The 15,425-nt window shown below is 54.9% G+C and overlaps 1 protein-coding gene across 21 annotated transcripts in view; it reads left to right on the plus strand.

Annotated features, from left to right (window-relative positions):
- Positions 1 to 15,425, plus strand: part of Myt1l (myelin transcription factor 1 like) — a 338,827-nt gene that overhangs the window by 239,785 nt on the left and 83,617 nt on the right. For 16 of the 21 annotated variants that reach the window (XR_013429313.1, XR_013429314.1, XM_078029761.1 and 13 more), the window contains one exon: positions 11,552 to 12,529. Coding sequence is in view for 19 of the 21 variants with exons in the window: in XM_078029761.1 (XP_077885887.1) it covers positions 11,552 to 12,529 (978 nt within the window). In the remaining 2 variants the exon portion in view is untranslated. The remainder of the gene's footprint in view (positions 1 to 11,551; positions 12,530 to 15,425) is intronic. The other 5 variants (XM_078029751.1, XM_078029757.1, XM_078029754.1 and 2 more) reach the window with 1 other exon arrangement.

Raw genomic sequence — 15,425 nt, forward strand, 5'->3', positions numbered from 1 at the left:
CCAGGGGCAGGAGGGGCTCGGCCTTCCAGACCAGCCCCCACAGACGGCTCCTCCCCTGTGCTGCTGCCAGGCTTTGTGAGGTCCCTTCTCCTGTTCCCTGAGGAGCCTCGGGCCCGCCCTGGACAGGCGCACTTGGGACAGGCCCCCGTGGCTGGGATGACGCAGGTCTGGGCAGGGCCTTCCTGACCGACGGCATCCGGCTTGCCTTCTGCAGTCCCTGTATGGAGGCCAGGATGCGCCATGGCAGCCTTGCGCGTGTGCCCCAGGGGAGAGGGATTAGAGGAAGCTGAGCCCTGGTGACAGCTGCTCCACCGCGCTGTGTGATTGCAGAGGCCAGGCAAAGCCACAGCCCCAGCAGAGCAAATGCAGGTGGGGTCGCAGCAGAGGGGCTATTTTTGTCAGGGCAGAGCACTGGACTCTCCTGCAGCCTGCTGAGGGGCTGGGCGATCAGCTCCCACAAACTGATTTTGGATGTGTCCGTGGGCCTCACCATGACAGTCCTGTCTGATTCGGTCTTCCTCTGTGCAGCTCCCTGTCTCTGAGGGAAGGCCAGGCACATGGCCCTGTGAATTCCTCCCACAGACACGGTGTCTGATGGTACCACTTCCTGGGGCTGGCCTCCTTTCAAGCCACGCACTGTGCTGGGCCGCAGCTTGCTGAAGCACCCTGACAGTCGGTGATGGACAGGCTCGAGTGTGTGAGGGGAAGACGGAGCCCTGTGCCGAGCCAGTGGCCTGTGTCTGGCCCTGAATCCCCAGCTTCCCTTCAGGATGCTGCTCTCCATGTTGATTAGCCAATTATCCTCTCATGTCTTTCTCAGGGAAATGTCCCTGATGAGGGAAGCGAGTTGAAATGCAGACAGGCTGTGAAAATCAGAATCAGCCAACCGCATTTCTCCTGCAGTCAGCAGAAAAGGGACGAGTTCTGAGACCCACGCAGAACAAAGAGGACATGTTTAGTATGCACGGCTTCAGCGTGAGGACACGGTGGGCCCCTGGGAGCAGGAATGCAGGGATGCTTCATCCTCTTAAAGACTGGCCTTCCCTACATCCAGGATGGTGTCGGGACGTCTGGGAGGCAGGCAGGTTGGCATACGAGGCCTGAGGCTTCAGAGCAAGTCTTCCTACAGCCAGACCTGTCTAGGGATCAGTCCGTGGTAAAACCGCTCTCCATGCCTAAATATAAAACATAATCATACCTGATATTTCCCGAATGTTCAGGTACTTTGAAACAGACCAGGAGACGTGATAAAGATGTAAGCCACGCATGTTTCAATGCAAGTGGCATGCACAGTGTGCTGGGACCCCCTTCTGCCTGTGATGAGAGGAGAACTTGGGGAGGCAGGGAGCTCCGTCTGCCCCGGGGGGCCTCTTTAAGAAGAGCAGCTTATTCCCTATGCCTCGTGAATTTGATTTTTGTTCCAAGTGCTAGTCTGTCACCGAGCAGTCTGGTGCCTGCCTGGAAGGACATCAGGCTCTTGGCTGTGGCCATCCCTAAGAGCGGGTCAGCTAGGGGCACAGGGCTTCACTTGGGCCACAATTTGGCCATCTTGACTCAGCCGTCTCGCACTCCCTGTCCTGTCCCAAGGCTGGAGGAAAGTGTGGTACGTGCACAACCGCTCAGACAGCAGTGCTGGGGTGGGGCCAGGCAGGGTCAGCACCCTGTGCCACTGTGCTGCGAGGCCAGGCCTGCACCCAGCAGGTGCACTCCACGTGCCACAGCTTCCGGAGCACAGCCGTGGCTTGTTCCAGGCGCCTGTTTTCTGGGTTCCCAGAGGCCTCTGGGTTGAGAGGAGTTTTTATTTTTTTGTCTTTTTTTTTTAAAAAACACTGAGTAAATTCACCAGAAGAAAATGCATAATATAATGTGGAAAGAGTGTGCCCTTGAAGAGTGCAGCTGTTTTCAGAGGGCAGACTGGAAGGTGTGAACGGGGAAGAGGCTTTAAAGGTTTGAGTTGGAAATCAGATCTCGAGTTTTGGGTATCAGGAGCCATTAAACTACTGTCTTTTAAAAAGCCATTAAAAAATGGTGTCTCAGGCTGGGGTTGTGGCTCAGTCACAGAGCACTTGCTAGCACTGTGAGGCCCTGGGTTGGTCCTCAACACCGCATACAAATAAATAAATAAAAATAAAGGTATTGTGCCCATCTACAACTAAAAAAAAAAGGAAAAGAAAGTTCTCTCTGCAGGCTGCCTAGAAGGAGGGGGCACAGCCTGCCCGGATGAGGCAGGGTGACAGACACGCAGATCAAGGGTGGGACGCCCCAGGAGGCTCGCAGTCCAGCTGACTGGGGAGGTGGACACACACGCACCCTCTCAGAAAAAGAAAGCCGGGTCTTAGACTTTTCTAGTCCCTGGATTACGACGGAAAGGTGGGACGTGCACTCTCCTCTGGGCCAAGCAGGCTCAAGGTTGTCCAGCTAGTTTGGAAACTGACCTATTGTGAGAGGGAAAGAGAGAGAGACAGACAATAGCAGAGGAACGGAGGCAGGATGGGACAGAACGTGCCGTGCCAGTGGCTCTCAGGCAGCTGTGGTGGCAGGATGCCACCCGCCGCTAGTCTCGAACCCCTGAACTTAAGTGAGCCAGACTAAAGTGTCTTCTAAAAGCAAGGTCTCAAAACTTTGTCAATGGCCGGGCACGGTGGTGCACACCTATAATCCCAGCGGCTCTGGAGACCGAGGAAGGAGGATCACGAGTTCAAAGCCAGCCTCAGCAAAAGCAAGGCGCTAAGCAACTCAGTGAGACTGTCTCTAAATAAAATACAAAATAGGGCTGGGGTGTGGCTTAGTGGTCCAGTGCCCAGAGTTCAGTCCCCAGTACAAAAAAACTAAAATACTTTATGAATAAGTTAAATTTCTTCCATTCACATTCCATTAATTTTGATGCCTAATTAATAAAAGTTTTAAGAAATATAAGTTTCTAAGATTATATTTCTTAAAACTTTTATTTTTATATTTATTTCTATATTTTTATATTTCTAAGTCTGTAGGCAACTTAGCTCCCTGGTGAAAATTGTTAGTTTTCCTTCAGTTTACCTCGTTTAGTTTAGTGGAAATTTTAAATCGTGGTTTAGCCTATGGAATGGGCAATACAGCATCTCAAATCATCAGAGAGTCGAGCCCTTGGCCCAGTCAGAAGGCCCTGCCCCTCGGCCTCCTGGCCTGCGGCCTGTTGTACAGCTGCAGGGCTAGCTCTGGACAACAGAGTCAGCCGGAGCAGACTTCCTTGGTGAGGCAGAGCGGGCACAGGAGGGCAGGGCCGGAGTGCTGCTCCCCTCTGCACTGGCCTAGGCAGCGGCTTCCTGTAGGACAAGGACTGGGACCAGCCTCCCACTGCAGGTCCCCTGTCCTCCACCTACTCCATTCACAGATGTGGCTGATGTTGGCTGAGGAGCCCTGCCTCTGGGCTGGGGGAGTGCTCGCCGGAAAGCCAGCACAGTCAGCCCCCTCGAACCATGCAGTTCAGAGAACCACACTCCAAACCCAGGCCCCAGAGGCCATGGCAGGACATGCATGTGCCGGTGTTGCAAGTCACAGCAAGAGGCTCCTGTGAGCTTCCTCACCCCTGGCCAATGGGACAGGTCCTCACGGTGACGGAAGTGACAAGCTTGGATCCACAGGGAAGAGAGTTGCACTTCAGAGCCCATCCCCCCTCACACAACTGCCTGGCACCGCTCACACCAGGGATAGGCTGAGCTCAGCCGACGCACCATGCAGGTGACTCAACAATCTCCCTCGCCTGATAAACCACTGGGTTCCTTGCCCCTGGAACGGAGACGCTGTCCCTGCAGCCGAGGACGCCTCCCCTCTGCAGGTCCTGGCCTGCGCTCCATTCCCCGTCCCGGCTGTGCCAACCTTGTGCTGAGCTCTCGGTGGAAACAGACGCCAAGGGCTGGGCCCTGGGTGGGGCCTGGGCTCTGTCCTGGAGGGCAGGCTGCCTGCTGCCCACTGCTCCTGGGCTCTCTGGGGACCATCCTGTTGGCCAGCGGAGTGGTAGTGGTCTGCTCAGGTGGGGACCCAACCAGTGTTCCCGGTTCCATGACTTTGAACAATGGAGCAAAAGTTCTCCTTGGAGTCACTCTTCATCTGCAGTGAGGCAGTGATGTGGGCCTGCAGGGAGCTGTAGCATTAGAGCCATGGGTGGGACTGCTTGGGGACAGAGGCTGCTCAAGCAGGCCTGCAGGGGGCTGTTCTCAGGGCTCTGTGATGTGCTTCTCCTGTGACTTCAGGAGATGGCACCGAGGCTTGGCCCTCACCACATCTATTCCTCATGCCCCCTCCCTGTTGCCAGGGCTCCAGGTGTCACCCAGTGCTCTGTGCCCTCCTGCAGAGCTGGCTCCAGGACCCCCAGGCCACTGATGCCCCTCCTGGGGCCCGGCCTCCTCTCTGAAGCCCACCCTCCCCAGCGGCCCGTCCCCTGCCTTGTCCAGTTTTCCTCACAGCAGGAACCCCTCTGACACCATAGCAGGTCTTGTTTTCGCCTCTGTCACCGGCACGACTTCCGGGAGTCAAGCACGTTGCCTTTGGTCTGTGTCCAGCTCTCAGTGTGACGCAGCAGATAGTGGTCAGTGCCCCGGGCCCAGCAGGGCTGCTTGGGCAAAGTGATCTGATTAAAGGACTGTGAAAGGTCACCCTCTCCAGAGGTTCCTTGTGTTCAGGGTGAAGATGTCCAGCACTGAGCCCAGGTGGGTGGACAGCCAAGGGAAGGCTATGCATGCCCGTCTCAGGTAGCCTCTGTTCCATGAGACCTTGTTCTTGTGAGAGACAAGTATCCCCCTGGCAGGGGTGCCCAGTTCCTCTTCCTTCCTGTGTCCTGGGAGGATTTGACGATGACAGGAGCAGGGAGAGGGGCATCTCAAGAGCGAGTGACCTAGCGGGGAGTCTTCCAGGTGTGAAGGAGAGGAGCCAGCCAGTCTAGTCCCCTCGGCCCTGGACTGAGTTGGCAGGCACCACAAGAGGATGTGTGGGCCCTGCCGGATTCGAGGGGGACCCTGGCCACTGCTCCGCAGAGTAGACGGATTTACAAAGGCAGATGGCAAAGACAGCAGCGAGGACTCAGGTGCAGGGCAGTGGAGCCCAGCAGGCCCTCCGTGGCCCGCCAGGGGCCGATTCTCCAGAGCAACAAGATTGCAGCGCGGAGAGGACCCCAGAGGAGACTGCACAGCTGCCAGGACACCACTGCACAATTTCAGCAATTCCACAGGACACACGGCGCCCAGACCACTGCTGCCTGGTGGAGCGGCACAGACTGCAGCCTGAGACAGGGGTTTGCCATGCCGCACAGCTGCAGTGCCGGTCCCTCCTGCTGTCTTGCTTGTCCTGTGAGCAGCTCCTATTTTCCTGCTGCTTCACAGCAGCACAACGGGGGGGGGGGGGGAGATAGTGGGAGAGGCCTGGGCTGGGGTCCTAACCCAGGTCAGCACTGACCTGCCCTCTATTAAGAAGGCCATGAGGTAGGGCCACAGCAGGACACGTCTCCCTCTCCAGGCAGAGCTTACACAGACGTGGAACAGACTGCTGTAGAGATCTCGCAGACACAGAGACGGCACCAGCACAAGCCCATGTGACTCAGAGCCCTGCTCTCCCTGGTTTAGAACATGAAAAGCCAGCTAATGCTAAACAACTTTTTACAAACTTTAGGAAATCATATGCCCAATAGAAATCATTCACCTTAAACAACTTCTAAGAGCTCTGGATAATTTAAACATGAAGGAAACTCAAATACTTCTTCTTCTACCTTTATGGCCCTCGGCAGCTGGTGTCCCTGTGTGCCCCCAGCATCCGTGCCACTGCTGCCTGGGCCACCTGTCCAGCACAGGTGTGTCACTGAAGGTGATGTTCAGATGTGTGACTGACACTTAAGCGTTTGGGGCTGCAGAGGACAGATTATATCAGAAAAACACACTCTAGTTTGGAAAAGTAAGAAAAAAAAAAAACAGATCGAGGTAGGAGACACTGGCTGCGTTGATTGAGCAAATGAGAAGCAAAGGAACCATCGGGGAAGAGGAGCCCAGTTTGAGCAGGAGCTCAAAAGCAGGTCCTACGTGAGCTGGGGCTGTGGTACTGAGCAGCACCAGCTGGGCAGTTCCTGTCCCAGCAGCCAGGGAGGGACGCCAAGGTTTTCACCTGCAGGGAGGTTCCAGAGCTGCTCCCCTGGTCTGAACAAGTGGAGGAGACCTGCAGGGAGGTCCCAAAGCCGCTCCCCTGGTCTGAACAAGTGGAGGAGACCTGCAGGGAGGTCCCAAAGCCGCTCCCCTGGTCTGAACAAGTGGAGGAGACCTGCAGGGAGGTCCCAGAGCCGCTCCCCTGGTCTGAACAAGTGGAGGAGACCTGCAGGGAGGTCCCAGAGCCGCTCCCCTGGTCTGAACAAGTGGAGGAGACCTGCAGGGAGGTCCCAGAGCCGCTCCCCTGGTCTGAACAAGTGGAGGAGACCTGCAGGGAGGTCCCAGAGCCGCTCCCCTGGTCTGAACAAGTGGAGGAGACCTGCAGGGAGGTCCCAGAGCCGCTCCCCTGGTCTGAACAAGTGGAGGAGACCTGCAGGGAGGTCCCAGAGCCGCTCCCCTGGTCTGAACAAGTGGAGGAGACCTGCAGGGAGGTCCCAGAGCCGCTCCCCTGGTCTGAACAAGTGGAGGAGACCTGCAGGGAGGTCCCAGAGCCGCTCCCCTGGTCTCAACAAGTGGAGGAGACCTGCAGGGAGGTCCCAAAGCCGCTCCCCTGGTCTCAACAAGTGGAGGAGACCTGCAGGGAGGTCCCAAAGCCGTTCCCCTGGTCTGAACAAGTGGAGGAGACCTGCAGGGAGGTCCCAAAGCCGCTCCCCTGGTCTCAACAAGTGGCAGATGTGTCTGCTGGGAAGAGGGCCGGCACAGCAGAGCCTCCAGGTGGCTGGTCCCCCTGCCTCTCCCGAGCCCTTTCTGCATCCTCATCCTGGCTCTCGCCTGCCTTCCCTCGTCCTCCCTGCCCGGTTCTCCCTTCCTGGGCCGGCACCTGGAGCTGGCAGCCAGGGCGCCTCTGGTCCTGGTCCGGGCCAGGGCTTTCCTGACTTTCTGATTTCCCCTCCACACCACGGACCTCAGCTGCCTCCATCAGGGTCCTGGTAGACGGTCCTGATAGGGTCCAGGGAATTCCAGCGCCTCCTCAATCCATGCCACACCGACAAGAAGCACCAAAGGGGAAATGAGAAGATGAATCCAGAAACAGAGGGGGCTTCTGGGGCCCGAGGAGGGACCCTGTGTCCTCGGAGGGGCAGACGACCTGCTGGCTGTGCTGCGCGAGCCCCGGGCCCTGGTCTGGTCACCGTGGAAACAGGCGGGCTGCACGGTGGTGCAGCGCCACCCCCAGAATCCAGCGTGCCATCCCAGCTGTCCCTGGACAGCAGGTGACTTGAGAAGCCCCTCGCCCAGTGTGGCTTTGTGTGGTCCTCTGTCAGAAGGAGCAGCAGCTCGGGGCCTCTCAGAAGGTCCTCGCACGCCTCAGTGAGGACAGATTTCCTCTCGCCAGGAGACCTGGTGAGCTGCGCTGAAGTCCAGCTACAGATTTCACTTACTGAACACAGACACGTGCAGCCTGTGTGTCCCTCCCCATGGGACATGGTTATGTGACGTGTGTGACCTGTGCCACTGTTTCTTTCCTATCACTGCAAGAGCTATTGAAGCACCATCATCTGGTCACCACTGAACAGGTCCACAGTTCACAGGTCAGAAGCATGGCTGCCACTCTCCCCTCCCGTAGTTAAGTGGGCACCTCTCCAGTGCAGTGGCTTGAAGCGCCGGTAAGGCTCAGACCAGGCCTCCTCAGCCTGGCAGCCTGTGGTGGTGTCCGCCCTGATGTGGTTAGTACCGGCTTGACGGTAGCCTATTGTAGTGACTAGAAGGAACAGCAGTGACTCGGTTGGACCAGATGTGTCTCCAAAGCTGTGTCAGGAATGTTTCCTAGAAACAAACTGCTCAGAATCCACTGCTTGTGTTCATAAACTTGGGTCCACAGAGCTGTGGCCACGAACTCATCCTGAGGATGGAGAGAAAACACCCAAAGGGTCTTATACTTTTCTTAGGAAAATCTCCAGACTGCCTGACCATGCGTGTGTGGCGGGAATTGCACTTGGCAAGCTGGCTTGGAAATAAGGTGGCCCCACAGCATGTCATACAACTCTGTGGGTTGAAAGTGCACATGTAACAGCAGTCACAGGTCTGTGGTCACTGGGGAGATGCAGGACAGGCTCCGTGCCTCATCACCGTCATCTCTGCTCTCTGGGCTTGTGGTCTAGAAGTGGCTGGACAGGCCATCTCCAATGGCCATCCCAGGATGAAACTTCTGCAGTCCCCAGTGCCAATGCCTGGGCTGCTGCCCTGCAAGGTGACCACCCTTCACAGTCTGTTTTCTCTGGTACTTTGGGGATGACAGATTAAAAAGGCACAACTCCACAAGCAAAGAAAGTGGCATGAGCTTCTCTGGACCCTTTCCAAGGGGTCATGTTCCTTTTCCTAGAGCAGGAGTGTGCACTTTGACTCTCTGGAAACAGTGCTCTTCTCATCACAAGGGTGTTCTTTGGTAGAACATGAATTACTGTATAGAAACTAGTAGCTGACTCAAGAAATTCTCATGGCTAATATCCACTTTGTGGATGATCTGTACCACATTTTTAATCCCGAATGGCACAGGAAATTGTGGTCTATTTGCCAAAGCCCAGGTATGCATGTGACTCTTTTCACGTTAGTTCAGCAAAAACCACTCCCCATGTAAATTGCCTGGATGCAGAAACCAGAGGTAGAGATCCAGAAGCTCCCAATGAATGGTCCTGAATCTTACCACGCCCAGGCACAGGCACATCGTCTTGCTGACGAGCAACTGCCCCTCCCTTAGTCTACACAGAGAAGACCTGCCTTTTTCTGAATGCACTTCAGAGCAGTTAGATAGTGGTGATGGAGAGGCTCTGCTGACCTGCAAGGACTCCTGGCCAGGGACGACCCTGAGCTTTAGGAACTTGAAAAGCCACACCCCACAGCAGCAGTGTGCTCAGATGCACCTCCTGTGGCCTGACTTCAGGCTCCTGCAGTGTGCTGGTTTCCCCCTCCTGCTCAGGGGTCGGGTGCACTGGGACAAGGCAGTGTGGCAAGGCCAGCAGCCATGTGTGCCAGGCTTCTGGGGGGCAGGAGGCCACGCAGTGCTTCCTAACAACACAACTCTCACAAGAGATGTCCTGGCGGTTTCTCTGTCCCCACCTACCAGAGGTCTGCCAAGGCTCCGGATGCCACGTCCCCACTTCACACAGGCACAAGCAGCAGAGGACCTTTGGGGACCTGGTCAGGTGACTCCTCCTTTCCTGCTTGCTGTCACATGATTGCCAAGGCACAGTGCGCCACCGTGCTGTGGAACCTCACGTGGGAGGCGGGCCACACTCTCCCACTTCCCCATGGGAGGGCCCTGTCCCAGCTTATCCGGCTTCACCCATCAGAGTGGCCGTGTGGCTGTGTGAGGAAGCTCATCCATTCATTTTTGAATTTTCTTGAGAGGAGGTGATGCGGCCTGAGTGGTGAGATTGACAGACACCTCATTATCAAAAGGTGAGCCGGACTCCTCAGCCCAGAGACGCTGTGGGAGGACAGGTAACTGGAAGTAACTGAGGTGAGGTCAGGAGAGCGCCGTCCCATCCCGACTGCACTGGTGGGAAGACAGACCTTCAAGTCTGGGCCACCGTCTGGTGACCAGTGTGGCTCTGCAAGGCTGTGGGGAGTGCACGGGGCAGATAGGTTTCCTTGTCTGTTATCCACTGTCAACACCTGCTGCTTTTCAAAATCCTCCAAGACGGGAGGCCTAGTTTCCCAGGAGAACGCAGGGAGGTGATCAGGGAAACCGTAGGCCTCACCTAGCTGCGGTTCCTTCTTTGACTCAACTTCCAAATGCTTCCACCTGCATGTGTGCATTCGCAGTTTCAAACCAGGACTTAAGAACTCATCGTGTGGTCCAGGGGGCAGGACAGCCACCAGGGTCAGCGGGCAGAAGCCGCCAACTCGGTATTCCCCAGGGCGCTTCTCCAGTCAGAGCCGTGAGCACAAGAATATAAAGCTGGCGTTCCCCAAGTCGTTAGAACAGGCTTGACTTGGCTCTGAAGCTTGGACCGAGGCTGACAGAAGGCTTTGCATGAGGGTGGCACTGCCGCCATGTTTCCAATGGCGTCCCCTGGTCTGGTGTCCTTTCCTTCTGCTGCTCTTTGGGGATACATCATCTTGTAATAAGGGAGATGATGCGGAGAGTGGTCCAGAAGAGAGACAGGCATCTGCTCCATTTGACCTGGTGCCTTTGGCTCTCAGTGTTAGGGTGCAGATCTTAGCTATTTGTTGACTCTGGGGGTTAGTCTCTATTGAGCTCCAAATCTTTTTCCACTAACATACAATCCATGAACCAAGTACCAGAGCTCAGTCTCTCAGCTTTAGTCACCTGGCATTTTCTACTGGTCAACATGCCTCATCCCCCCAAAACCATTACTAATGTTAAAAATTCTTCTCACTCTGGTGTTTTAGTCATGGAAAAAAAGAAGAGACGTGGAAATGGGAGACAGTGGCCAAATCAACCCGAGGGGGTGCACTCGAGAGCCACGTGTTACCTGTTCTGCCACCCACACAACCTCATTTACGTGGAAAGGCGAATAGAGATACAAATCCCAAATGTTCCTTGAGTGTTAACAGAGTGTGATTCTCAGTAGAGGGGTTGGACGCATGTTGGATGTGGCCTCTTTGGGAAACTCTCCCTAAACACGTTTTCAGGTTGAACACAACACCCATCTTCCCGTCATTCCTTCCAGCTGCCCCAGGGTTCCTGTGGCTGTGGTGGGAGACCTGGCAGCACTGTCTGCAGTGCCAGGGCGAGTGCCAGCCCCGCCCAGGCCCTTCCCTCTGCACAGGCCTGCGGAGAGTGGGTGCAGTCCTGCGGGTCTCCCCTCACACTTGTGCTGTGGGTTTCTGTGGCTTCACTCTGGGGCACGTAAGTCCCTGGAAGGAATTGGACTCAGAATCGCTCTTAGTGCAGCCGCATCATGGGTGTGCCTGATGCGAGCTCCCCGTGGGGGGCCTGCGGGGTCCTCAGCACAGCAGGCTCCCCTCCCCGTCGCCTGAGTGGGACTGCAGAAATAGACCATTTAAAAGCATCTATTTAAGAGATGGCAAAACAAGAGTTCATGAGCTCTTGAGAAGTGTGGCGAGAAGGTGGATACGGTCAGTACTCGGCTGCCGGGCTGCACATAAATAAACCTGTGCAGCAACAGGCCCATCTTGAACCTCGGAAGTGGGAATGTCTGTTTTACCCTGTGCTTATCGTGTGTGTCGGTTGGTCTCAGACTGACTCGGGGGACTAGCAGCCCACGGGGGATGCTCCAAGGGCCTCGCTCCACCTGGCCCCCTCACTTCCCTCCTGTGGACACGTGACCAGAAGCAGCCAGGGCCTGCTCTGGGCCATGCCAGGGCCTGCCTGGCCATGCTGTGTCCTGCGGTTGCCCCTGAACTCCCAGTTCTAGCCACCTCTCTTTTCTTTCCCTTTGTCTTCTCTATTTCCTTTGCAGAAGACCGTCCGATGAGCTGCCACGGCACACGCCTGCTGCAGGATGCGGAGAAGGACGACAACAATAACGAGGAGTACGACAACTACGACGAGCTGGTGGCCAAGTCGCTGCTGAACCTGGGCAAGATCGCCGAGGACGCGGCCCACCGCGCGCGGACCGAGTCCGAGATGAACAGCAGCACCTCCCACAGCCTGGAGGACGAGGGCGGCCAGAGCGAGAGCCTGAGTCGCAAGGGCGAGCTCAGCCTGGACCTGGACAGCGACGTGGTCAGGGAGACCGTGGACTCCCTGAAGCTGCTGGCCCAGGGCCACGGCGTGGTGCTCTCGGACGGCATCGGCGACCGCGGCCACGCGGAGGGGATGGCGCCGCAGGACAGCAGGAGCGTGAACTACGTGGTGCTGGGGAAGCCCGTGAGTAACGGGCTGGGCGAGAGGCTGGGCGAGGAGAGCGAGGAGGAGGTGTGCCTGAGCAGCCTCGAGTGCCTGCGTAACCAGTGCTTCGACCTGGCCCGCAAGCTCAGCGAGACCGACCCCCAGGACCGGGGCCCCCCGCCCAGCGCCAGCGCCCGGCAGCACGGCCGGCCAGAGGACGACTTCCCGGGCAGGACGCCTGACCGGAGCTACTCGGACATGATGAACCTCATGCGGCTGGAGGAGCAGCTCAGCCCCAGGCCCAGAACGTTCTCTAGCTGCGCCAAGGAGGACGGGTGTCCGGACAGGGATGACGACACCACCTCCATCAACTCGGACAGGTCCGAGGAGGTGTTCGACATGACCAAGGGCAACCTGACGCTGCTCGAGAAGGCCATCGCCCTGGAAACGGAGCGGGCCAAGGCCATGAGGGAGAAGATGGCCATGGACGCCGGGAGGAGGGACACTCTGAGGTCGTACGAGGACCAGTCTCCGAGACAGCTTCCCGGGGAGGACAGGAAGCCCAGGTCCAGTGACAGCCATGTCAAAAAGCCATACTATGGTAAAGGTAATATTTCTACCTAACGTAAGTTGCCTCATGGAAACATGAGCTGAACAAAAGATGTTGGTGATGGTCCTCAATGACAGCCTGACTCTCACTGAGTCCCGCCTCTGAGGCCCCTTCCAGAGTTGGTGCCAGAGTGATATTCTGTGATGATGTTTCTGAAGAGCTAGTGGAATATCTGTCTGGGAAATGCATAAGCCCCGTGTCCCGTTAGTAGAGCAGATGAGTACCGAGGCATTCCTGAGAGGCCAGGGCTGGTGCGTACACACGCCCGAGGTAGCAGGCGCTGGGAGCCGGTGCCGCTGCAGAGGAACCAGGACCTGGGAAGGGCCAGGGACTGAGTGCTGGTTGGTCCATCAGAACCCAGCACGTTTCACAAATGGGACTGGGGCGGTGGCCCTACAGTACATAAGTTGCCATCCAACGACACCCATTGGAGACACACCCCCAGAGCAGCACCCCGACAAGCTGAGCAGCAGCAGGATGACCAGGACACAGGAGAAGGGCCAGGGCTGCACATGAGCTCCCTGGGAGAGACAGGGGACAGAAGGTGCTGGCTGTGCCAGCCCTGGTGGCCTCGGCCGAGAGCAACAGCACGTTCTTTAGGGCACCCCCCCACACACTGATTCCATTTCACTAAGGAAGCAATTGCGGTGTTTCCTCAAATATAATTTATTATAAAACGCTCAAGACTATCCAGTATGATAGTTTTAGCTCAATTTCTCCTCATAAAAATGCAGGCGCTTATGGCATATGTCTATATATTTAACTATATATACCTACTTCCCATATATATAGTGAATATATACGTACTCGACCTGAATGAATACTCGTGTTTGTAGAAGCAAGTGTCCACCTTGAGGCAGGTTATGACACAGCCTCACGCAGGGGTCTGGTGTTGACTATTGGCTCATTTTCAAGTTTCTTTTAGAACAAAGCAAGAATCAATTTCAAGAATGAAATTGGTAACTCCTTAAAGCCTACTATATTAGCACCAAAAATGTATCTGTTCTGTTGGTTTTTCCCTTTATGCTGTGCATTACAAATTCTGAGTTTCCTCACTGTGGATCTGATAATGAAGTTTAAGAATGTAGTTTGAAAATCAGTTGCTGTGTAAACTTCAATCAGAAAAACTGCATTTTTTCTGCTGTGACATCGGTGTGTACTCTCCTCTCAATGTGTGCGTATGATTTCTGTGGCGAGTTGGGCACTGCTGGAAGCAAATCCAAATTGGAGATGAGCCTTAGCCAGATCCGTGCACTCCTGGTTGGCAGGTGGCGGGCCAACAGCCCTTCCAGCTGCCGAAGCACAACGCCGGGCCGCGGGGTCGGGGGGTGGCCAAGGGGCATGACCTTCCAAAGGAACCAAGCCTGCATGTGTTAGGACAGGGCTGTCACTGTGGTCAAGATGGGCCAGACCATCTCTTAGGATTGTGCGTTGAGTCTCTGAGAAGCTGAGGAGAACCCACACTTCAGCGAGGAGTGCCTCTGCTCCTGTGATCGCTCTGTGGCCCACGCAGACTGGGCTGTGCTTTCGTCCCGAGTCGGGGCTTTCGGGATGAGCGCTGACTCTGGGTAGCACAGTGGTCCTCTGCAGCCACATGGCCATGGAGGATGTGTCTCAGAGTCTAGGATGCCGTGGCTGCTCTGTGTCTGTGGCCTCCAAACTCGGCTGCTTTATGCCCATTTTGAGTCATTTAGTTTTGCTGTTGTTTTGCTTTGCTTTTTGAAAGAAATGAAATATAAAGCACTTGCTTCCCCTGTGTACATGGGGGCAGCTGGGAATGAAGAGAGAAAACTGAGCTGTGCTTTTCCACAGACGGAGAAGGACTGGGGCTTGGGCTCTCCTATAAGGTGGGAGGCATCAGTTTCTCCTTCTCCCAGTTTTTCCAATCTGCCCCTGTCAAGTCATTTCTATTTTCTACCAGCATTTTCTATATTGTTCCATGTAAACATTCAGAGCTAAATAAGTAAAGCCCATTAAGGCCAACGAAGGAGAACAAAGAGATTAAGGCTCTCTTTAAAAGAAAAAATGTCATGGGATCAGATCTCACCAACATATTGATGACAATTGCGGCAACTGCCTAGCAGGTCTTCCGTCTGTCTTCAGGGGCTGTCACTGCAGTAAAGATGGGAGCATACTGTATCAATTCTCATTGTCCACAGTCCTCAAACTGATTTAATGTGTCAGTTTCCAAGTCTTGAGCTAATACAAAAGAAGCAAACCATGACCCCCTCTGTCCTCTGCCCATCACCTGCTCTACCCCTGCAAGCGAAGTGCAGTCACAATTTGTTTCCTCTTGTTTGTTGCAAGGTTTCTGGTTGATTTTTGGTCTCTCTGCTTGCTCAGTTGTCTTGTGTTGGCTTCCACATTTGCTTTTAAGATGAATTGCAACTGTACAAAGTGAGAAATCCAGGGGAGGTGATGGCAAAGGCAGGCAGCACATCCCACCTCAACTGGACCCCATGCATCGAGAGGAGATTATACGCTTGTTGTCTTCCAAAATGTGGGTAATTTTGACATACCTTGTTTTTATAAAAACCTATACTTAATTTCAAAATGCTTTTCAAATCTTGAAATAATCAATTTGTGAGAAGTCTTAAGTGTCCTATGAAATAGACACTTGGTGATTAGTAATAGCCATCAAACTTTTATCTTCTGCAAGTCATCTGTATCTAGTTATTAATCTTTTATCTCTAGTTTATGATTTTAATCAATTATTTTCTCTGAAACTCTTACTAGGCACTTGCTATTTTATACTCAGATTGACTAAATTATACCAATATTCTTGCGGAATTATTCCAAGGTAGTAAAATTGCCAGGCTCTCAGTCTGCAGGTGTAAGAGAGGCCTTGACCAGGTCATGAGAAGCTGGACCACGCCACAGCACACACCATTGG

The sequence above is a fragment of the Ictidomys tridecemlineatus genome, chromosome 12, assembly GCF_052094955.1.
Source record: "Ictidomys tridecemlineatus isolate mIctTri1 chromosome 12, mIctTri1.hap1, whole genome shotgun sequence".
Classification (NCBI taxonomy): domain Eukaryota; kingdom Metazoa; phylum Chordata; class Mammalia; order Rodentia; family Sciuridae; genus Ictidomys; species Ictidomys tridecemlineatus.